The sequence below is a fragment of the Miniopterus natalensis genome, chromosome 2, assembly GCF_054644295.1.
Source record: "Miniopterus natalensis isolate mMinNat1 chromosome 2, mMinNat1.hap1, whole genome shotgun sequence".
NCBI classification, from domain to species: domain Eukaryota; kingdom Metazoa; phylum Chordata; class Mammalia; order Chiroptera; family Miniopteridae; genus Miniopterus; species Miniopterus natalensis.
In genome coordinates this window covers 108,655,035-108,680,231 of record NC_142082.1, presented here as the reverse complement: position 1 = coordinate 108,680,231, position 25,197 = coordinate 108,655,035, and the positions used below count along the sequence as shown (strand labels likewise).

At 34.8% G+C, this 25,197-nt stretch overlaps 1 protein-coding gene across 2 annotated transcripts in view; it reads right to left on the bottom strand.

The window, feature by feature from the left end:
* CEP83 (centrosomal protein 83) overlaps positions 1-25,197 on the bottom strand; it is a 100,957-nt gene that overhangs the window by 23,648 nt on the left and 52,112 nt on the right. For both annotated transcript variants that reach the window (XM_016215233.2, XM_016215234.2), the window contains exons 6-10: positions 17,773-18,024; positions 15,099-15,230; positions 9,235-9,349; positions 7,860-8,004; positions 7,597-7,746 (exon numbers count right to left, since the gene is read on the bottom strand). In XM_016215233.2, the coding sequence (XP_016070719.2) occupies positions 7,597-7,746; positions 7,860-8,004; positions 9,235-9,349; positions 15,099-15,230; positions 17,773-18,024 (794 nt within the window). The remainder of the gene's footprint in view (positions 1-7,596; positions 7,747-7,859; positions 8,005-9,234; positions 9,350-15,098; positions 15,231-17,772; positions 18,025-25,197) is intronic.

The window sequence follows — 25,197 nt, the reverse complement described above, 5'->3', positions numbered from 1 at the left end:
TGAAAATGATGAGTCAGAAATGAAGAATGACATAGAAATAAAGAATACATTGGAAGGAATAAACAGCAGATTAGAGGAAGCTAAGGATCAGATCAGCGAATTAGAAGGCAGGGTAGAAAAAAATCACTCAATCAGATATCCAAACAGAAAAATCAATTAAAGAACAGGAGTACAGTCTAAGGGAGCTGTGGGACAACATGAAACGTAACAATATTCATGTCATTTGAGTATCAGAGGTCAAAAGGAAGCAAGGGTTAGAGAACCTGTTTGAAGAAATAATGGCAGAAAACTTCCGTAACCTGGTCAAGAAAAAAGCCTCACAAGTTCAGGAGGCACAGAGAATCCCAAGCAAGCAGAATCCAAAGACGCCCATACCCAGACACATCATAATTTAAATGCCAAAAATTCAAGACAGAATATTAAAAACAGCAAGAGAAAAGCAATCTGTTACCTACAAAGGAGCTCCCATAAGGCTCTGATGAACTGACTTCTCATCAGAAACTCTACAGGCCAGAAGGCAATGGCATGAAGTATGCAAGGTAATGCAAAACAAGGATCTGAAAACGAGACTACTCTATCCAGCAAGACTATCATTCAAAATAGATGGTGAAATAAAGAGCTTCCCATGCAAAAGAAAAAGGCTAAAGGAGTTTATCACCACCAAACCAGCACTGCAGGAAATGTTAAAGGGACTGCTGTAATTAGAAGAAGAAACAGAAGCACTGTAAGAAATATTAAAAGGACTGCTATAATAATAAGAAACAGAGAAACACAGGCATAAAGAATTAAAATGGTAATAAATAAGGATCTATCAATAATAACCTTAAGGACTTTAAGGGAGAGATCAACAACAATACAGTCATAGTCCTGGACTTTAACGCCCCAGTGACTTCACTGGATAGATTCCAGACAAAAAGGCAACACAGAAACAGTGACTCTAAATGGCACACTAGATCAGGTGGATTTAATTGATATTTACAGAACATTTCATCCCAAAGCTGAAGAATATACTTTCCTCTCAAGGGTACATGGGTCATGCTCAAAGACAGACCACATGTTAGTACACAAAACCAGTCTCTACAAGTTCAAGAAGACTAAAATCATATCAAGCCATCTCAGATCACAATGGCATGATATTAGAAATAAACTACAGTAAAAACACTAAAAAACATTCAAACGCATGGAGGCTAAATAGCATGTTATTAAACAATGAATGGGTTACCAAAGAGACCAAGAAAGAAATCAAAAACTTCCTGGAAACAAATGAAAATGAACACACCACAACCCAAAATCTATGAGACACAGCAAAAGCAGTCCTAAGAGGGAAGTTCAGAGCACTACAGGCCGACCTCAAAAAGCAAGAAAAATATTTAGTAACCTATCTAACCCTACAACTTAAATAATTAGAAAGCTCCCCTGTGAAGCTGTCTGAACCAGGGCTTTTGTTTGCTGGGAGTTTTTTTATTACTGCTTCGATTTCATCAGTTGTTATTAGGCTATTCAGGTTGTCTGATTCTTCCTGATTCAGTTTTACATGATTTCACTCACATGTGGAATCTAATAAACAAAATAGACTGAGGAACAAAATAGATCCAGAGACATAGAAGCATGGAACAGACTGATGAATCTCAGTGGGAAGGCAGGGGTAGGAGTGGGTTGGGAGAGCTTAATGAAAGAACTTATATGCATATATGTATAAGCCATGGACACAGACAATAGTGTGTTGAAGGCCTGGGGGCACGCAGATGCGGGGTAGAGGGGATCAATGGGGAAGAAAAGGGGGGATATCTGTAATACTTTCAATAATAAAGATAAATTAAAAAGAAAAAAACAAAGAGAGGAAGAGTTCTGGTCAAGATGGCGGAGTAGATAAGGTGGAGGAGTAAATGCTATGCTTGCCTCCTCTCACAACCTCATCAAAATTACAACTAAATTACAGAACCACCACCCTGGAGAACCACCTGAAGATGAATTGAACAGAACTCCTACAAATAAGGATATAAAAAAAAGAAGCCACCTGAGACGCATAGGAGAAGTAAAGACACAAAACGGGTTGATCCTACACCCACATGTAGTGATTAAAAATTGAGAGAAATATCTCAGCTGTGGAGGTCCTCACTGAGGACTGAGTAATTCTAGCACTACGCCAGGCTCTCCAGCCCAGAACACCAGAGCAAGGGACTGAAAACTTACTTGAAGAAGATATGACTGAAAATATCCCTAACATGACAAAGAAAACAGACACAGAAGTCCAGAAAGTACAGAGAGTTCTACACAAGATGAACCAAAAGAGGTCCTATATCAGATAAAACAGACTTTTAAACAAAGGCTGTAGCAAGAGACAAAGAAGGACATTTCATATACAGTGGCCAAGATATGGAAGCAACGTAAGTGTCCATCGATAGATGATTGGATAAAGACGACATGATACATATATATAATGGAATATTACTCGGCCTTAAAAAGGAATAAAATCTGTAACACCACAGATGGACCTCAAGGGTATTAAGCTAAATGAATTAAGTCAGACAAAGACAAATACCATAAAATTTCACTTACAAATGAAATCTAAAAAACAAATGAAAATCAAAACAGAAACAGACTCATAGATACGGAGAACAAACTGCTGGTTGCCAGATGAGATGGGGGTTGGGAGACCGGATGAAAAAGGTGAAGAGATTAAGAAGTACAAATGGGCAGTCACAAAATAGTCACGGGGATGTAAGTACAGCACAGGGAATATAGTTAATAATATTGTAATAAATATGTATGGTGCTAGGTGGGTACTAGACTTACTGGGAGAGATCACATCTTAAGTTATATAAATGCCTAACTACTGTACTCTACACTTGAAACTAATACAATATTGCATGTCAAATGCAATTGAGGGAATAAAGCACATGCACAAAATAAGAAATAACCAAGGGAAAATAAGCATTGAAACAGTGAAATTAAAGAATAAAAAACTATTTTGCAGGCCTCTATGCAAATAAATTTGAAAACACAGATGGAAGGAATATTTTCTTATGAAAATACAGATTATCAAAACTGATCCCAATAGAGACAGAGAACTTGTAAACAAGTTGATTTGTGTAGAAGAAACAGATAGTTATCAAAGAACTACCCCAGAAAAAGATACAGGCCTAGCTGGTTTCACAGCCTTCAAAATCCAGGTAATTCCACAGTCCCATGTTTTTCCCACTGTAAACCAAGGAAACTGTCCTAATCTTTTTTATGAGCAAGGATAACACTGATACGTAACCTGATAAAGGCATTACCAAAAAAAAAAAAAAATTACAGACCAAGTACTACATAAAGCATTAACAAAGAGAATACACTACCACCTTACAGAAAGATCAAGAGGACTTTATACCTGAAATTATGGTTGGTTCAAGATTAGGAAAGCCATTAATATATTATTTTAATAGAGCCAAGGGACGAAAAATTATTATCTCCAGAGATACTAAAAACTTTGATAATTTTAAACATCATGGCTGATTAAAAAAAATCAGGAGCCCGGCCGGCAGTGGCTCAGCGGTTGAGCATCGACCTAGGATCCAGGCAATCGGGGTTCGATTCCCAGTCAGGGCACATGCCCGGGTTGTGGGCTCGATCAATGACTCTCTCATCATTGACGTTTCTATCTCTTTCTCCCCTTCTCCTTTCCTCTCTCTGAAATCAATAAAGATATATTTAAAAAAAAAAAAATCAGGAAAATAAAAATTGATACTTTCTTAAATGATAAAATATACATATACCTTAAAGCTAGCTTCTTAATGAAAATACAGGAGACATTCCACTATGATCAAGAACAAGGCAAGGATACCCACTATCTCTAAAACTACTCAATACTATATTGGAGGTGCTTGCCAGTGCAATTAGATAAATCAATTACAGGCATAAGAATTGGTAAAGAAGTAAAATTATCTGTATTTGTAGATGATATGATAGTATAACTGAGAAATACTAGACAATTCATAATAAAACTAACTCAATAAAAGACTTTAGTAAGTTAACAGGATACAAAATTAATATATAAAAGTTGACAGGCTTCATAAACAAACATAACAAGCTAGAGAACAAAATGAGAGAAAAAAACATTTACAATAGCAACAAGGAAGATTAAGTATTTGGAAATAAACAAGAAATGTGCCAAAATTACACAAAGTTTTAGAACTCTTCTGAAAGACAGAAAATTTCAGTAAACAAATAAATCTGTTCTTGGATAGGACAATTAGACATCATAAAGATGTCAGTTCTCCCTAAATTAGTTTAAAAATTTAAAGAAATCCCAATAAAAATACCAACGAATTCTTTTATGGAGCTAGACATTGGTATTCAAGTTCATATGGAGAAACTAACACATCAGTCAATAAGTTACTATAAGAGAAAAACTAGGCCTGGCTGGTACGGCTCAACAGTTTAGCATCAGGCTATGATCCAGGAGATCAAGATTCGATTCCAGGTCAGGGCACATGCCCGGGTTACAGGCTCGGTCTCCAGTGGGGGGCGTGCAGGAGGCAGCCCATCAATGACTCTCTGACTTCATTGATGTTTCTATCTCTCTCTCTCCCTATGAAATCAATAAAGATATTTTTTAAAAAGAGAGAGAAAAACTAGAACGATAGAATAATCCAACCAGACATTAAAACATATTATAAAGACTTTATAAGTAAAATATTGTGGTAGTGGCTCCTGAATAGACAAACAGACCAGAAAACAGAATGGAAAGTCCAGAAATATACCCAAATATAAATGGAAATCTAAAATATGATAAAGGTGTCTTCAAAATCACTGGGGCAAAGATACTTTTTTAAATAAAAGAGACAATTGACTCAACATTTATAAAGAAGAAAAATTAAGTTCATATCTCACAGCATATAAAAGAATATACTCCATATAGATCAAGGGCCTCAATAAACGCGAAATATGAAACCACGCAAGTGCAAAAAAGTGAATTCCTCTTTAACTCAGTGCAGGAAGAGACTATAATTTAAAATCCAGTGTCAATAAGATATTAATAAATTCTATTACATAACAGTTTGTATGACAAAAAAATACCATAAGCAAAGTCAAAAGACTGGCAAACCGGGGAAAATATTTGTAACATATGTCAAAAATAAAGGCCTAATATTTCCTATAATAACCCATAAAAATCAAGGGTAAAAAAACAAAGAATTCAACAGAAAATAGGGAAAGACATGAACAGACAAGAAAATTCACCAAAAAGTCATAAAAATGGTCCTTAAACATATGAAAAATTGTTCAATCCCATTCCTAACGAAAAATACAAATTAAGCTACATGGAGATGCAAAGTGGCACAATTCTCTGGGATGGGAATTGGCAGTATCAAACAAGACTACACAGGCATTTACCCTTTGACCCATCTATTACTTACGTCACGAATATACCCTAAAGGTACACCTCTAACAACATGAAAATGTATACATATACAAGATTAAGATTATTGATTGCAGCACTGTTTGTAATCACAAAATATTGGAAACTAAATGCTCAAACCTAGAAGACTGGCTGAATAAATGTTACTACATACACACAATGAAGTGCTATGCAGCTATAAAAAATGAGGAAAATATCTAACATGGAGCAATTTCAAGGAAATACTGATAAGAGGGGAGAAAAATATACATGTTTCTGCCACTTATAGTGTAGGGGGAAATAGGAATAAACTAGAAACTAATAAGATTAATTTGGGGGGCAAGTAGGCTGAGAGACAGGAAAAGGGTAATATGGATGTGGGGAGAGGCACTTTTTTAAAGAAATTTTTTTATAGTTGTTTTTCAGAACCATGTTGATGTTGTTTAGAGCCACATTGAATTAATAAATAAATAAAACCGACAGGATGAAGTGGGGACCCAAAATGAAATAAAACAGAAATAAATGAACCAAAATGGGATAAGAAAACACTTTATAAGTGAATACACGCAACCACAGCGAAGGGAGGTTGGCAGAGAAAAGACTTCAGAAAGTCTGGAAGGCAGATTTTGGCGATACGCTCAAAGGTTAAAGACAAAAAAAAAAAAAAGATTTGTACACAAATATTACACACTAATTAATAGGCTTCTTTTTCAGTTATAAATTAGTAATTGCAAAACTATGTGTATTCTAGGACTGAGAAAATAAGTAAATATATTACGAATAATGAGAGCCACATTTCTCATGGTTAAGAGCAAAGGCTAGAGTGAAGACCACGGTGTCAAACTGGAACCGGAATATCAATACGAGTTCATGATTACTGACATGCATGCATACAAAAAATAAATAGATAAAAATGTGTTATCTGTGTATACGTATTTCCTACTTCAGTTCACTGAGAGGGCCTACAAGCAATGACAAAGTCAAAAGACTGAAAAACTGGGGAAAATATTTGCAACATATGTCAAAGGGCTAGTATTTCTAATAACAACCCATAAAAATCAAGGGTAAAAAAAACAAAGAATTATCAATTAGTACATCTAGAGCTGAAATTCTGATTTCTAAATACCATTCTCCAATATACTAAAAAGGACCTTAGAGAGATGGCTGATTCCAGGCCTGGGGCAGAGAAAGTGCAACATGAGCCAAAACATCTTGTGATGTCAGAAAATAAAGATGACCTCAAAAAATGATGGGGGTGATGTCAAAAGGACATAGAAATCAACTTGAAAAAGCTTCCAATGGCCAAATCTGAGACAATCTGAGCAACAAAACAAATGATAATAAAAGATTATAACCCATAAGGTAAAAAAAGAATCCATGCATTCAAACTGTTATGAAGATTATATTTAGAAAAAGGGAAGCTCTTCTTTTCAGGAGAATTCCAACTAATAAATGTAGAAGTGACAGAAATAGGAGAACATCTTTTGGCAAACACTAAAGTAATAATTGTTTCAGACAAGAATTATCAACGGATGCTAAAATAAGTGGAAGACTGTATGATGAGAAAGTATGAGAGAATATTTACACAGTCTCAAAGTATCTCTCCATAATTATATATTACAAAGAAGAAAAAGTAGTCATTTTATAGTGAAAAAATCTGGCAGACACCACTTTAACCAAGTGATTAAAGTTAACATCACCAGTAAGGGGACAAATCATATACCTCCTGATATGATGCACTGAGGACATGTGGCTTTGACTTTGGCATTATTTTTGCTAAAAATGTGTAACTTGAATTTAACTAAATGTATTAATTAGTAGAATGTAAGACAAACTCAAATTGGGGGATAATCTACAAAATAACTGGCCAGTACTCTACAAAAGTGTTAATGCTCAAGATTAAAGGACATTAAGTGAAGACAATGTATGATTCTGGATTGGATTTTGGACCAGAGAAAAGACATCAGTGGGATAATTGGTAAAATCTGAATGAAGTCTATAGGCTTGATAACAGTAATGTTTATTTGATTTCCTAATTATATTAATGTTAACTTGGTAGCTTTGATTACTGTAATGTGGTTATGTAAGATTAACGTTAATATGTGAGATCTGGGTGAAGATTATATGGGAATTCTTTGTACTACTTTTACAATGTTTTGTTAGCTCTGAAATTATTTCAAAATGAAAAGTTTAAAATATATATAAATATATATAACCTAATACTTTGAAGTTCCCTTCTGGCCGACTCTTCTGCCATCTGTGAAGCCTGCAACTTCTCTTCACACTGATCCTTTTCAGACTGCCTCCAGACATCATGCTCCACTTTCAACTTCTCTAAATCCGCTAATCTGTTCTCAAGTTCAAGCCTAAAACAACAGGTGATAATTATGTTACAAGAATTACAATAAGGATAATATGAGAGCAAAATGTGTTCATCTGCAAGGAGATTTAACACAAAAAAAGGTAATTATGTACTTACTTTTCATCTTGTAATACCACAAGTTTTTGATAACCTTCTTCCTTGGCAGCTTGTACTTTACGTATTAATTCACGATCCTTTTCTGCTAAGAGCACTTTGTGGTGTTCAACAGCTGATTTGAGAATTTCATTGTCTGACTGTAATCCTAGTATTTTTTAAGGAGAAAAATGTGCTGTACTCAATCTTATTAAGATGAAAAATCACATTTAACAGCAAACATTCATAAACTGGTAAGACAATTAGAAGAGTGTAGAAAGTAAGTGACTCTGGAAATACATTCTCAAAGATCGTTACATCAATAAACTTCATAACAATGAAACAAACTAAAACTTAGAGCTAATTTTTGTCATAATTTTATTCAGCATACACACAAAATGTTAATAAAAAGTTATACACGTTTATTCACTTGAATCTTTAGAGCTAGGGACATCAACCTGGGTGACAGCCAAACTCCCTTCACTCCAGCTCTAAAAGGGTTCTATAAGCTAAGCCCCACAGAGGACGTCATCACAGAGCCGGCTGGAAGCAGAGTGAACAGAACCATAGGACCCTTCAGAACCTATCATTCTAGCAGAATTATTACATTTCTAGTAGAAATATAAACTGGAAACTTTCACTTTTGTACAATGATTTTACAAGTCTTCCTTGTAATTAGATGACAAGTATTTTTCAGACTGAAAAACTAAAATTTGTTATCTAATTCAAAGTTAAAAAAGAATGCAGAACTGGATCCCAAACTCTTTAAGCTCCTAAGAAAATTTACTCCCTAACTCTATGTAAGCTCATGAGTCAACATCAAGTACAAACCAATAATGAAAACAATCATTCATTGTATAAGTTCTGTCTGAAACTAGAGGCCAGTTCAATCAACTAAAGGCCAACTCGAGGATAGTTACGGGCCAACAGCAGCTTATTTAAGTATTTAAGAACAGTCAGAAATAATATAATTTCTGAGGAGTCTTGATGAGAGAGACATTCTAAACACTAAACTGGAGCTTAAAAATAAGCCTAGGCTCAATCACTGGCCTAGGGTCTACATAAAAATATTTTTAAATGTAAAAATTGGGCCTGGAACTAATAATCACATGATGATCTAAATAAATTTAAACTTATAAACTCAGAAAGTATGAAATTCACATTGCAAAATTTCACTTAATTTATGTATTAATCAAGTAACTATACATAAACATAAGATTTTTTTAAAAGTTAGATCACAGAATGCACATTCAACATATAAACAAAAACAATCCATATGTGCTCTAATACCAAAATTCAATTAAGGTAAAAATCTGGACATAAAAATTCAGTGTGATCTATTTTAATAATTTTAGTTTATATATGAAAATAATAAAACGCATGGCAAATTATATATTACCATCCAGTTCGCTCTGAATCTTATTTCTTTCTCTTTCTAGCTCACTCTTAGCTCTTGCTGCTTCCAGTTTGATGTCTGTTATTTCTAGTTTGTTTGAATGTTTAAGCTCTTTTACCTGTTGAAAATTAGAAATCGAAATTACTATTGGTTATTTTCTTGTTGTTAACTGCTTACCCCGACACATCAGCAGAAATGAGAAAACGCTATGGTAGTACAGTAGCGAGTAAGCACCTTTCACAAGGGAAGGTTTCAGTGCCTGGTAAAAGTGAACCTTTGTTTTTAAAAGAGAGTTGGTGGCAAAAAGGCATTCGAGGTATAAGGAACAGCATACAAAATGTCACATAGGTATAAGGTCACATTGCCTGCTTGAAAATCAAGCAAATGTGTTATAGCAAAGATCTGTGGAGTGGCAGGGAATAAACTTTATATGCCATATAAAAAGGTTGTGTATCCTGTTAGCTATTAACAGTGGTACAATGAACTTTGTTTCAGAAAATTAACTCATTGCAAATATATTGGATTAAGATATTGAAGGAAAAGAACCCAATTAAGAAGCAAAGAACTGACAAGGGGGACAAAAAGGATCAACTGAATTTGGTGAATAAATAATGTGTAGCATGCGCACGCACACACATATGTGGTGGTAGCGGGAGGAACAAGTATGAAACTTATAAATCTAAACCTTTATTGTCAAAATCTGATTCTTTTAAAGCCATGAGTAAATGTAAATAATTGTCAATGTTTTCCATATAATTAACCCATAGCATACCAATTTTCAGTCTTCCCTGAGACATCCCTTTTGGAAGTTGAATAATTCTAGTTCATAAACAGTAATCCCTCATTCTTTCAATAAATATTTATGGAGCACCTATTACGTGCTAGGCACTGTTTTAGGAGCTAGGGATAAAGCAGCAAACAAGAAAGCTTTCTCTCTCCAATCACCTGCACTACCCTAACATTTTCTATATCCCTTCCCTTTGGGAAGGTGCTTCTAAAATTAGGTATAATACTATCAGATATAAAGGTTAGATAAACCTGCATTCTGACATATTATACTAATGTATAAAACTATGAAATCAGAGTAGAAAGCCATGAGTATGTACAAGTGAAATATGTAAAATGTGACATGATGGGAACAGGAGGGTTAAGGATGATTTATTTGAGTGTAATAATCATCTAAAAAACTGGAGTCGGCAGTTAGAAAGAAATCAAGAGGTCCTAGAGCCAAAGAGGGCAAGGATGAGAAACAGAAGTGTCTTACTGAAAGAAACTCCACCTATGAAAGGTCTTGAAAACATTGTAAGGAATGGCTTGGTATAAAATTCCCACTTAAAGGTAATAAATAGAAAAGCATGTACTGCACTTCCTCTGTACTACTAACCACATTAAGATGCATTCCTCTCCAAATTAACTTGTTGAGTTTTAAATGACACTACAGAAAATAAATACCTTGTGCTGACATAAGTTTTGCATTTTTAAATCTTTCTAAAGTTCTTTTCTATGAAAGCAGGTCCCATAGAACAATGTTTAACTACATGCCAGCAAATAAGAAATTACATTTATTTAAATACTTAAAATTCTTGTAGATTGGATTTTACTACATTATGATTTCATGGACAAACAGAATTTAAACTATAAGTGTTTTAAATTTTTGAGCACAATAAAAATCCATTCTCTGTGACAAATATAATTATAACCTGCTATTACATACTAACTGTAAAAGGTTAAGAATGACATAGTAGCTCATTAACAAACAACGCTGTAGCTGATTTAAATATGAAGTGAAAAATTAGAGCCATCTTATGTTGCAGAATCTTGATTAATTTCAACAAGAACTACGAAATAAAAATCTATTTCTTAATTCATTTCATCCTCAGATTTACTGCAATGAGAAAACATTTTTCAAATAAATTATAATTACTGAAACTGAAAGAACACTGGACAAGAAGTCAAACAATAAGAGAAGTCTGTCTTCAGGTCTACTTGTTTTATTAAACTAGCGGTACCTGCTAAAGCAAGGTATTTGTCCTCTCTGCATTCAAATTTACTCATCTATGCACCAAGGTGAGTTTAAGTATTTGTATAATCCTAAAATAATGAATGCACTTATACTAATATTAACTTCCTAAAGTATACTTAAAAAATTATTTTAATAAAAATGAAAACTGTATTAAAGCATTTATTGCTTAGATAGGACAGTCGCCCTTTCTATGAGTAATCTGAACCAAATTCCAAAGTCATAATGTTTCTTTCTGCATCTATATCCCTGGTTCTTAACTTTCTTTGTATTCAGGCCTCAAAAATCCTAGGGAAACTAGGGATCTTTTCCTAAACAAAATGTACCATGTTAAAATGCTGCATATAATTTCAAGAGATTCAGTCTTCTGAAACTACTTGGGCCAACTACTGTTTTTGTCTTTCTTGTTTTCCCCCACAATGTTTTCCATGTAGATTATGGCCCGCTGTAAATATGCTTCATGCTTTCGACACAGCAGAATGCCAGTATCCAGAGAATACTACCTAGTACAACTAACAAAGCTTTAAGAAATGTTTAAAAAAATGGCAATAGTAAACATTTTACAAGGTTTCAGAACCTGTTAAGTTACACATACACACAGAGAAAATGCCAGGAAGCAATATATGGAAGAAATAGAAATATAGTTGAAAAATGTATTACTCAAGAAGCTCTGCAAATCTCAAAGAGATAGTACTTAAATTCTTATTTTTTTCCAAGGTCTCAGATGGTATGACCTCATTAATTTAGTTAATAAGGATAACTCCGTGGGAGGCTCCCTTAAAGCTGTCTATTTTATTGGAGTTCTAAAGATCAAACACTTCATGAGGTAACTAGGAGAATTTATCTCACTGAATATGAGATAAGGTCATCACTCTCAGATCATCTTTAGTAATATTTTTTAATCCAAGACATATAGTCACACTGATATAACTCCACTAAAAAAAACTAACACTTATAAATTTGAATACACCCCAGTTGTTCCTTTGCATTGCAAACAACCATTTCCTAGAATTGCAAAATAATGGTGATGAAAATTTCAATTTGCAAAGAAAACTGTGACAATCATCTTGGAAATACTATTTTAAAATTTGTCCTTCCAATGAAACCTTTTCACATGCAATATTTCAAATGAAAACTTGGCTTTTCTAAAGTTGAACAGTGATTTTTAATATGCCATTTATATACAAAATAATGCAAGTGCTCCTTTCAAAAGACAGGCAACTCTTAGCAATGTGTATTAACAAACAAGCAGAGAAATAATACTACACTAAAATGCTCCTCTTCCTTCAGCAGTATAGGAGAAACCATCTATGTGCTAACTCTAAAAAGAAAGAGCAATAGGGAAGCCTATGAACAGAAAAAGGAAAATCAGGGTCTGGACAGAAGCCAGCCAGGGAGCTCACATAAAATATGCTGCAAGGAAAGTATTTGGCAGTCTTTGAAGAGTTAGAAGCCACAGCAAAAGCCAGTTTATCCAATGTCCTATTGCTCCATCTATGGTTCAGGTTATTCCAGCAGTTCAGTTCCACTGCTCAGGTCCACAACAATGTTTTGAACATACTGAGTACTCACTATTTTTTTTTTTAATAAAGTTGAAAATCATTTATACCAGAATTGGAAGAAAAGCCTGAAAGCACTCCCTGTATCCTGAATTTACTTCTTTGTTTTGCATGTATTTCTTTGCATACTCCACCATGGTAGGCACTCAATATGTATCTACTGAATAGAGAAATAATTTTCTCACAGTTAACCAGGAAGCAATCAAATTATTTTCTAGAAGACTTACACAACCTTAGTAGGCTGGCAGGATTCTTAGGGATCAGCTGGAACGATGCCTCATTACATTTATGAGGAAAATGGATTCCAAAGATACTAAGTAACCTGCCTAAAGTCATACGCATAGTTACTGATACAGTGAAGAATGAAATTAGTCAGTGTCTCAAATTATGCACATCCTTTTCTCACCGAAGGGTATCATAAGTATGTAATCGTTGCCATTATCATTTTCATCACCAACTACTATTTATTATGTTCAATACCATCTTTAATCTTACAAAAACCCTGAAAGAGATAGGTACTGTCCCCATTTAATAGTTAAGCAAGTCAGAAGTAACATAGGTGGCGAGTGAGATGAATGAGCTGGGATTCAAAGGTAGATTCACCTGATTCAAAGCCCCATGAGCTTTTCCACTGCACTTCATTACCTCCCCCAAAATGACAGTTTTTACTTTCTAAATATATCTGAACCTCAACCCTATAAGCTCAATTATAAGACTATGCTTGAATTAAAACATTTTAACAATAAAAAACTAATTGCGTAATTTTCACTTTTTCTTTCTGGTGTCAGCCATGTCTAATGAACTAAATAAGGTATTGCCCACAAAACCAGTGTGTAAACTGTAAAGTATAGATATTCAAACAAAAATCTGAAATGTCACTAGACATATAATATGCAAAGGTAAAAGAGTATGTGTCTGCCTTGGAAAAGCTGGGTAGACTATCTCTCAAGGGCAGCATCTAATACCTCTAATATTATGGTCTTGGCCTTTCGGGGACAGAAATTCAATTTTGTCATCACACTTAAAATACACTGCTTCAGTCTTCTCAAGCAATTCCTTGGCCAAGGAATTTATGATAAATAAATTATTTCTTTAGATAGGTTCATATATTTCTACCAAGCTACAGTAAATTCCTTCTGGTCTGGGAGCCATTCTGTTTTTAAGATGATTTTACATGTAACTCTGCCTTGATAGAAAATACAGATTATTTCACTGATTTTGTAAACAGTCTTATTTCCAAGTTCTTAGAGATGCCCAAAGTACTATTACTACTACTGCTACTACTACTACTACTAGCTAATATTATAATAATAACAGCTAATATTTGGATGATTATATACTAAATCTTATGCTAAATGCTTTGTGCATAACATCTCATTTAATCTATGTCATACTCTATAAGGTAAGTATTAGTCTCATTTTATAAAGGAAAACAAAGTTTTCAGAGAGAGCGTAAACTGCCTAAGGTCCCACAGTTAGAAAGAGGGAGAAATGAAATTTATATTCAGTCTGTCTGACTCCAGCGCTGATGTTCTTATTCACGACAGCAGCCTAGAAAATACTTCTATCCTGCTATCCTACTTCTGGTTACTGGATTCCTTATATATGCATCCTGCATTTGGGCGGGGGGGGGGGGTTGTAAATTCTTGAGAAAACTCTATATTAAATGTTCAAACCATATATTCTTTTTTAAATAACATAAATGCAGATGCTGCTAATATTAATTTACCCATTTAACATTCACTGACTGCCTACTGTGTGCCAACGCTGTTCCAGGATCTGGAGATACAGCAATAATAAAAGCAATGTCCCTGAGCTCTGGAGCTTATATTTGGTTGGGGTAAGGGGTGGGAAAGAAAAAGAGGGACAAAAAAATTAACAAATATAAACAGAAGGTGTTAAGAGCTATGGATAAAAATAAAGCAAATAAGACTGAGAGGGCAGAGGAAGAGGGAAGATGGTATTTTACAAAGTGAAGACAAGGAACGCCTCTGTGACAGGCAACATCTGAAAGGGGTAGGGAAACGAGCTAAGGAGACCCGTGAGGGAAGGCGATGCCGGCGGGAAGGAAGAGGGGCAGCACGCCTGCTCAGAGTAGGAAGGCCATGGGGACTATTCACAGTGAAGGCCACAAGAACCGGTCAGGTCTGCAAATATCTGGAAGGCAGAATGATGGCACAAAAAAAGATCTCAATATAGAGAACTAAACTATTTAAATGCAAATTTTCTTTGTCATTATACAGTATCAAATATTCTAACAAATGAAGTAGAAACATAAGATGACTTACTTTACTGGTCAATGCATTTACTTCCCGTTCAGCTTTATGCAATTTACTGATTAAAAGAGTATTTTGTTCATTGCTTGATTGTAGCTCTTTTTCTAAGCGTTCAGCCTGAAGTTTAACTGACTGTTTTTCAGCCTTTATTTAAAACAAAATATTTTAAAATGTGTTCAAAAGTTTTCGCAATTATATAAAAATAAAGTAGGCACTATTTAAAATATATGTATAATCACACTACCCAAACTAATTAAAAATCTCAACAATTATTAACACATACCAAAGAAAAAAGATTTTCTCAAAGTATATGAAAGAATTCAACTAAAAGATGTTTGCTCCGAGAAACATGCAAAGGTACCTGCAACAAACATTTCAAGAGCCACCAGTGAAATAAAATTCATACACTTCTCCTATGAATGCACTCACTTGACACCTAATTACTCTTATTGCTGACATAATTCGAACAAACATTTTTGAGGTTTCCAAATCCACAGCAGATATGAAAAAGCATACTAGAAGCAGAAGAAAGGGCTCATTTATAATAGTAAGAAGTGAGAACTGAAAATCTAAAATCAATGGAGATTTTTTTTTAAAGAGAGATATAAGAATCTAAAATACTCAACTAATTTGTAGCCTTTGGAAGTATATGGGCAAAAAGTTCAATAGCTCTTGGTCTCATCACATAATGAAGATTCTTAATGAAGTCTGAGGTTGTCAAAAAAATTTCTGGCTGGTAATACTCATAGTATTCTTTAATTAGGGATGGAAAACTAAGTGCTTTCTTAAAATATTTCTACTCAAAATAGTTAAAAGTGGCATTTAAAGGATAAGTTTCGGTTTTGATTTCATTTCCTATGTATGTTAAATATAAGTATATTAAAATAATTCAGGGGAAAAAAACCTATTTTCCTCAAATATAAAATGATACTTTCTGGGTTCACTGATAGCCAAAAAGGTCAAAGAAGAAAGAAAAGCCTGCTGTCTTGTGCTTACTTTCATTTCATCTGACAAAATTAAATATAGGCTTTTTTTAAAATGTCACAAATGAACCTCTCATCTTTTGTCATCATTTAACTTTCCTGAAAATAATCACACTACAGGACCTCAACGACAAGTTTCCTACTGGGACCATATACCATATTGAATTGCAATCATCCACTTATTCCGTCACTGTATAAGTACATTAAGGATGAAAGGCTGGCAACATAAGCAGTCTCATTCTGAACTGCCTCATGTCCAAAGACCAACGATACTGACAAATTTAGTTCAGGACCAGTAAATACTATCAAAAGCTTCATCCAAAAAAATAAAAATAAGACTTCTCTTCAAAACAGATCAATATACCACTCTTTTGTATCAGTTTATTGGCTGGAAAAAACACACCACTATTTTGAATTTGGATCTTGGATTTTAATTACAAGCTAAGTGCCCACTAATTTCCTTCCAACTCAAATCATTTCACAATGATCTGAATAAAAAACAGAACACTTTGGACTGCTCAAAATAAATCAAAACCATTAAACTAGCATATTTGCTACATAGTAGACACTAAGAACTAGGAGGAGTAAGCATATCTGAAAAGATGGTGAAGGGGTCCAGAATATTTTGCAATTGTGGCATAAAAATTATTTTGAGCTGAAAACATTTCAGAATCAATTTAAAAAAAAGGAGATTTTCCCTCCACTCCTCTTATCTGCCTAAAAGCAGGGCGTCGGAAAAGAATTTAACTGTTATAAATTCCTGCCCCAGGAGTTTCATAACTAGAGAAGACTGACTCCTAGCATGAGAGAGAAGTCGGCATCAGGATAAAAAATCACCTACACAGACATTTTCACAAAGCTGTTATATCTCCCACCTACTTTGCTAAAGGCCCACTTATCTTTCCTAAGTGGTCTTTCCTGCCTTCTCCTTTTCCTACTTAAAATGGTATATAAGCCCCAAATTCTAACTTCCTCTCTGTGACACATTTTTCTGAGAACCCCCGTGTACATACATGAATAAAAATCTATCTTTTCTTTTACTAATGTCTGTTGTCAGTTTAATTCACAACCCCCAAGCACTAAACCTGACAAGATGAAGGAAAAGTTCTTCCTCTCCAACAACTGAGACCAGGAATTTTCACTGGTGAGTACCTCCAGGAGTACCAGCCTAGTCTAACGGCTCTTCTTTCTCAAGAACTCAGGAAAATAGTTCAGTAAAGCCTTATGCATTAGTAGCCAAGTTGAATTTTATTACTCTGGCAAGAAGCTGTTATAGATTATAAAGTATGGTGTTTCTGTTTAAATAGGACTTATGATTTAAAGATCTTAAATCCCAGTGTAAGAAAATATCTAAGAAAAAATAGTTCCTTCTGGTTTTAGATAACTTTAGTCTCGAGAAACTCAAATAAATGTTTTTGGATTTTGCATATTCTTCTCTGTGGCATTACGAGAGTTAAATCATTTCAGATAGGTGACTTGACTCCCAAAGAAGAAATAGTCCCTTTATATACATGGCAGCATATCCAATGCTTATGAATCAATAGCTTTCTTCACCGAAAGTATATATTCTTTGGATTCCACAAATACGTCAGCATGAGATTGGTGAGCATACATTTATGCTCTAAAAATCAGAGGCTTGTCAACTGCACTTTTTAAAAAGTATGCCATACTTTTTTTCTACCAGAGAGCAATTAAAACCTTACCTCCAGGGATCTGGCTGTAGCCTGCATCTCAGCCAACTGCTGCACCTGAATTCTTTGGACATTTTCTATCTGAGCACCAGAATTCTCTTTTTCAGCCCTTAATTCGGCTACTTCAGCCTCTAACTCTTTTAATTTCTGACACAAATGGACTTTTTCTCGAATAAGTTGCTCCACTCGTTTGCTGTCTCTTGTGGGATCAAGACTAAGCAGCTGATTATGTAGTTCTTCTTTATCTTTCTCCAGTCTTGCAGTCTAATAATATGAAAGAAAGCACACAACTTTAAATTATTGGATTTTCAGTCATGAACACACATTACAAGCCTGTAAATTAAAATTTAAAATTGCAGGATATAAAAAAGGAAGTTTAGGTAATGAAATGAAGTACCAAGGAAAAAACTCTAAAATGTCACATTCTTCATTCTGACTCAGCATGACTTGAATGTGAGGGGAAGTACCTTGTTCTATTCTCCCCACAGTGTTGAGCACAGGGCTTCATCAGTTGCCAAATAAAATTCAAAATTATAAATAATACTATAAAAATAATTATTAAAATGTCAAGTATTTTAAAAATTAATCAGAACATTACAGGGGCTTAAGCAAGATCAATATGCTGAGTACTGCTAAGCTTTTCCTCGTGTGATAGTAATTCTTGGGCTATGTCTATAGTAATAAAATTATCTGTTCCAAGGCAACTTAATTCACAAAAAAAGCTGCTTGTCTATATAAATAACTACAAATTTGACTGATGAGAGTTTTTAAATGATAGCTGAGAGTTTATTAAAGCCCTAGTTATAATGACAGCATAGTTCCTAATTCTCAGATTCAAGAAAGAACTGAAAATCATTACCCCAAGGCATTTAGAAAGGTCAATGGGGAACCTGTAGAGCAGAAACACCAGTGGTCTTTTCATTCATGCCAACCATCACTTACAGATCCCGTGGGTCTCCCAATCAGTAGGTTTCAAACTGCTTCCTAACCTCTGAGGCACCTTGCAGGCGCCTCTCCTCTGGGAATGAGGCAGCCAAGTAATCACAGTAAAACTCATTCTTTCCTTTCCCTGATCTCCCAAACTATCTGTCCCCTACCACCACCACCAAATCTTTGCTGTTAACCAGAGCTCATCTTTTTAATCTCCTTTTATATATGACGTTTCTTCAGATGATTAAACTTAATGAAAGGATTCTGTTGTTTATTTAAAAAAGTTAGATACCACTGCTCCAAACAACACCAGGGGTTGTTTCGTGGCCAGGATGAGCTTAAAAGTTTCCCTCTAAGCCAAAGGGAATTAAAGTATACTCTGTAACCTAGGCAAAAGTGGCTCAAAAGACAACTGATTGGTCACATTGCTACATATGAATCTAAGAAGTGTGAGACCTCCACCCAGTGTAGAATCTCTTCTCATCTGTAAAATGAGAGATTAAGCTGGAGGCCCTCTAAGATCCTTTTCAGTTTTAACTTATAGTCATTTCAGTTTGGTTTTGGATATGCTAAGTTAAAGATGTCAATGAAATATAGGTAGAGCAATCCAATCAGCAAATATTTTTTCCAGAAAATAAAACTTCCTTAGAAGGCACCTGCACAATTCAGAGTCAAGCCCTCAAAAGCCCAACTAATTTGTCTCTCCTATTTTTTCTCCCACCCTTTACATATAAACATTGTCCCCGGGGTTTGGTCCCTGCCTACCTTTTATCCCATTTCTCTTTCCTTTCAGCTAGTTGTGTTACTGTGCAAGTTGCTTTTTCACTTTGGCCTCAGTTAAAATGAAGGGCTTGGGCTAAATGATCTTTAAGGTACCATTTCGCTTTTGCATAAGGTAACTCATCGAGGTCAGGAGTCAATGTGTAACTCAGATTCAGACAATGGTGACTTTACTAAGTACTTTAATGAGTGCTGAGCTGAGCGTGCTACAAACGTAATTGCATTTAGTAACAATAATTTCTCTTGTAGTCTTCATATTACACATGGGGTCAGACAGCTAATGTTCTTGACCAGCATGTTTCCTACATTACTGCTTTCTCTAGTAGTTTAGAGGGGCATCTGTGTGATAGCTGACGTGGTAGCTGAAGCTATGAACTGAGCTGGCTAATGGCAGAGTCAGGATAATTAGACCACTCCTAAACCAGAGCACACTACTAAATCATTCCAACCAAAACTGATGACCACTGCCTTCTAATTTCTCTATTCACTTATTGTCATGCAACAAATATTTATTGAGTTCTTACTATGGACCTAGCACTGTTCTAGGTAGTAAGGATACATTAGAGAGCCTAGCAGACAAGCAAATAAACACAAATCTCTACTATCAAGAAGTTTCTGTTCAATCACTGCTATGACACCAAACCTGTCCCAGTCATCTGGGCACAGATCTTGGATACATCCTCATCTCGTCCCTTTTCCTCCTCTTTCAGTGGGGTTCATATGTCATCTTCCTTGATATCTTCAATTTGCTGTGCTCTCAATCCTTCCTCTACACTTACAAAAAGGCTTTGAATTTACCTTTTATGACATTTACCCAAATCTGCCTGTGTTAGTTGCCTCCAAGCTTACTTTATTCTCTTCGAGACTATAAAGCTTCCTTGACAGGAAAGATGATGTATTAAGCAATTTTACTTTTAAAAAATTGTTGAAGTAAAGGAAATTGAACAGAAACTAGAAATAATTGTTAATCTTCTTTTCAATTAGCAGCACTCTAATTCCCTAGGGCACCCAAAAGGAAAAGGTTGTATATCTAATGACTCCATCAGTCTTTGTTATTATTATCTTTATGATGCAACACAGAGAAATGGTTAAGAGTACAGGGTCTGCAATCAAATGGTCTATTTTTTTTTCTTTAAGAATTTTAAAGATATTGCTTTACTGTCTTTGGGCTTATTTCCAAAAGGAAATCTGTTGTCCTTCTTATCTTTGTTCTTTTTTCTGTTTACTTTTTTTTAATTAATTTTTTAGATAATGGTAGGTTCACATGCAGTTGTATGGAATACAGAGAGATCCTGGGCACCCTTTACCCAGTTCCCACCACTGGTAGTAACATCCCCCCTCTGCCATTTTCTGGAAGACATTTTGCAGAATTGGTTTTCATTTTTTTAAAACCACGTGGTAGACTTCTCCAGTGAAATTATTCTTTGGGGGAATTTTTAAATTATGAATTTAAGAGTTATACAACTATTCAAATTACCTATTTCATATGAGTAGTTATGGTAGTATGTGCCTATTTCATCTATTTATGTCAAATTTATTTGGGTAGAGTTGTCCACCTCTATACAAACTAACATGATTACTTTATTACCCTTCTGATGTCTGCAAGGTCTGTAGTGATATTGTTTCATTCTTGATACAGGTAATTTGTGTCATCCATTTTTGTCAGTTTAGCTAAAGTTCTGTCAATTAATCTTCTCAAAGAAATAGCTCTTTATTTCTCTGATATTGTTTTTGTTTTCAATTTAATTGGTTTAGCTCTTTATTTCTCTGATATTCTCTGTTTTTGTTTTCAATTTAATTGGTTTCTGCTCTTTATTTCCTTCTCTCTGTTGCTTTGGGTTTATTTTGATCCTCTCTTTCTGGGTTAAAGTGAGAACTGAGATTATTGATTTGACACTTCTTTTCTAATGAATGCATTTAGTGCTATAAATTTTCCTCTCAGCGCTGTTTTAGCTGTGTCCCAAATATTTTAATATGTTGCATTTTCATTTTCATTCAGGTCAATTTATTTTTTTGAAAGTGTTTTTTCATTGAAATTTCCTCTGGCTCATGAATTATTTGAAGTGTGTTATTTCATTTGAATATTTCCCTGTTACCTGTTATTTACAGTTTAACTCTATAGTGGCTGACAAACTCACTCTATATAATTTCAATTTTTATAAATTTGTTGAGATTTATTTTATGGCCCAGGATAATTATCTATCTTGGTATATGTTCAGTGACCACGTTGAACACAATGTATTTAGGTACTCTTATTGGGTGGAGTGTTCAATAAATGTTGACTAGCTTCTGGTGACTGATGGTACTGTTGAGTTTTATATCCTTCCTAATTTTCTAATTGTTCTATCAATTGCTAAGACAGGAGTGTGAAATCTCCAACAATAATTGTGAATTTGTCTATTCTCCCTTTAGTTCTATCAGTTTTTGCTTCACATTTTGCAGCACTGGGTCATACACATTTACTCACTGTGTTCTTGTTGGCTTTTTGTCATTATATAATGTCTACCTCTGGCATTTTTCTTTGCTCTGAAGTCTACTTTATCTGATATTAATATAGCCACTCCTGCTTCTTTTAATGTTTGTATGATGTATCCTTTTTCCATCCATTTACTAACTACCGATATGGTTATATTTGAAGTTTCTTGGAGATAGCATATAGTTGAGTCTTTTATTTTTAAAATCAATTCTATAAATCTGTTTTTTGATTGGTATATTTAGACAATTCACATTTATTATGACTATTAGTATGTTATGGCTTAAGTGTTTTTTGTTTTTTAAGTTTATTTTCTTTGTTCTGCCTTCCTGTGGTTTACTTGAACAGTTTTTAGGGTTCCATTTCGATTTATCTATAATGTTCTGGATATCTTTTTGTATAGCTTTCTTAGTTATTGCTGTAAGTATCACATTATATATACATAACTTATAATAGTCTACTGGGTTCATTTGACCAGTTCAAGTGATATATAGAGAAACATTACCTCCCTTTACACCCCTTTGCCCTTGTTCATAATATAATTGCCTTAATTATTTCTTCTATATACATTTCAAACCACATCAGACTGTTACAATTTTTGTTTCTAAAATTCAACCAAATTTAGAAAATTTACTCAGGAAAAGAAGTCTATTGTATATACCCATAGTTTTGCTTACTGTGTTCTTTTATCCTTCTTGATGTTGTGAGGTTCCTTTTTGTTTATTTGTTTTCTTTCTATTTAGAGAATTTCCCTTAGACATTCTTTTGGAAAGGTCTATTGGCAGCAGATTCTCTTAGTTTTCCTTATTGTAAGAATGTCTTGATTCACCCTTCATTCCTGAAGGATATTTTTGCTGAATATGGAATTATGAGTTGACACTTTTGTTTTAGAACTTGATAATGGTGTCACATGTCCCTCTAGCCTCTATGCTTTCTCATGAGAAATGTATGGGAATTGTTCTCCCCCTATAAGGAAAGTATCATTTCTCTCTTGCTGCTTTCAGTATTTTTTTCCTATAGTGTTTATAAGTTTGATGTCTCTAGTGTGAATTTCATTGGTTTTATCCTGTTTGTTCACTCACCTTCTTGAATTTGTTAAGTGTGTCTACTAAAGTGGGAGGTGAGGCTTAAGCCTTTATTTCTTCAAGTCTATTTTTAGCACTACCCTCTTTCTCTTTTCCTTTCAAGGACAAAAATCTTATATCTTTTGTCAAATTCCCTTAGGTACCTGAGGCTATCCCTACTTATTTCATTTTTTAATCTACTTTCTAAAGTTTGTTCAGATTGGGTAATTTCTAATATACTGTCTTCAAGTTCATTGATTCTTCCTTCTACCCCATCCATTCTTCTGCTGAGCCCAGCAATTGAGGTATTTTTGTTTGTTTTTTGGAAGGTTTTTTACGTCGTTGCATTTTTCAGTTCTAAAAGTTCCCTTTGGTTCTTCTTGCATTTTTCCATTTCTTTGCTGAGACTATTTTTTCATTTGTTTCAAGCATATTTTTAATTGTACATTGAGGATTTTTAATATGGCAGTTAAAATATTTGTCAGATAATCCTGTTACCTCAGTGTTAGCATCTATTGATTGCCTTTTTCATTTAGTTTGAGATCTTCCAGGTTCTCAGTATGACAAGTGATTTTTATTAAAATTTGGTGGGGTATTGTATTAGGAGACTGATTCTGATTTGAAGTTTCTGTTTTAGCTTAGCTGGCTTCTTATGACATCACTCTGGCAGGGGAAGGCTGATGTTGCTGCCTCATTACTGGTGCATAGACGTGGTAGTCCAGATTCCCCATTCTACCTCTATGACACCAGAGGCAGAAGAGGCTCCTCATGACACACGTTAGGTGAAAGTGAGAATTCCAGCTCCTAATCAGGCCAGCCCACTGATGCCTCCTTAGATGGCAGGGGTAAGAATTACTTGTTGCTGTTCCCCACATTGCCTCCACTGATACAATAGTGTGAGGTGTAGTCACCACTGAAACTACAGGGCAGTGGTGATAGTCCTGATTCTACACAAGCCTTCTCTGACATAACTCAAGCAGGGATGGATCAGGGTACTTGACCAGTTGAGGGTAGAAACTTCAGCTCCCAATGTCATGTCCAATGTCACCATGGCAGGGGAGTGGGAGTCCTTGGTATTGCCAAGTGGAAATGAAGTCCTGGCTCCCTACCTGGCCTTCTCTGCTATCATCTTGACTGGGGTTAGGGTTACTCATTACAGCCTGAGGAAAGTGAAAGTCTAGGTGCTCCACTGGCGTTAACCAGCATGGGTGGGCACAGGTCCAGTTTTACTGCAGCATTTGGCTGGAGTAGAACTGTTATGTAAATTAACCAGGCTTCTAGGTTGTTCTTTTTCTAGTACCTTGCCTAGAGAGAAAAGGCCTGTGTTGGGGCTTTTTATCATCTAAGCCAAACTGCTGGTTTCTTCAGCATCAAGTCAGCAATATGTGAGACAAAATTAAAAACCCAGGGAACGTACTAGTCAGTTCTTAGGTCCCAAGGTCCTTAGCTGATGTGCCTTTTCTCCATCTTTCAGCATCCTCTTATGTTTGTTTTATAAATAATGTCCAGCATTTTTTGTTATACTTACCAGGACAAACAGGGAAAAGTACATCTACTTCATTTTCCCGGAAATAGAAGTTTCCTGGTTGGCTTTTAAGATTTTCTCTTTATTACAAGAGTTTTAGGTAAGTTGAATCTTTTGCCTTGTTTGTCTTCATGTTTTCTGTGCATGTGGTTCATTGAGATTCTTGGATCTGTGGTTTACAGTTCTCATGAAATCTGAAAAATCTGACCATTATTTCTTCAACATTTTTTTGTGTTCTTCCCTCTCCTTTTAAAATTTCAATTATCTGATGTTGTCCCACTATGTGCTATAATCATTCCTTTCCTATACTTTTTCTCTCTATTTCATCTTGGATAGTTTCTATTGCTGTTATCTTCAATTTAGCTATAATCTTTTCTTCCACAGCGTCTGATGCACTTCTAGCATACTTTCCATTTAAACTGTCCTTTCCATCACTAGGAACTTTTCTTAAAAATCTTTTCCGTGTCTCTCATCATGTTCAAGGCTTCCCTTAACTTTCCGAACACATGGAGTATATTCATATGGTTTAATGACTTTGCCTACTAATTCAATAACTTCTAAATCTGTTCCTATTGATTAATCTTTTATTATAAAATATATTTTCCTGCTTCTCCGCATGCCCAGTCATTAAAAAGGTCTTTATATTTAGTTTTAGATTCCCAGCA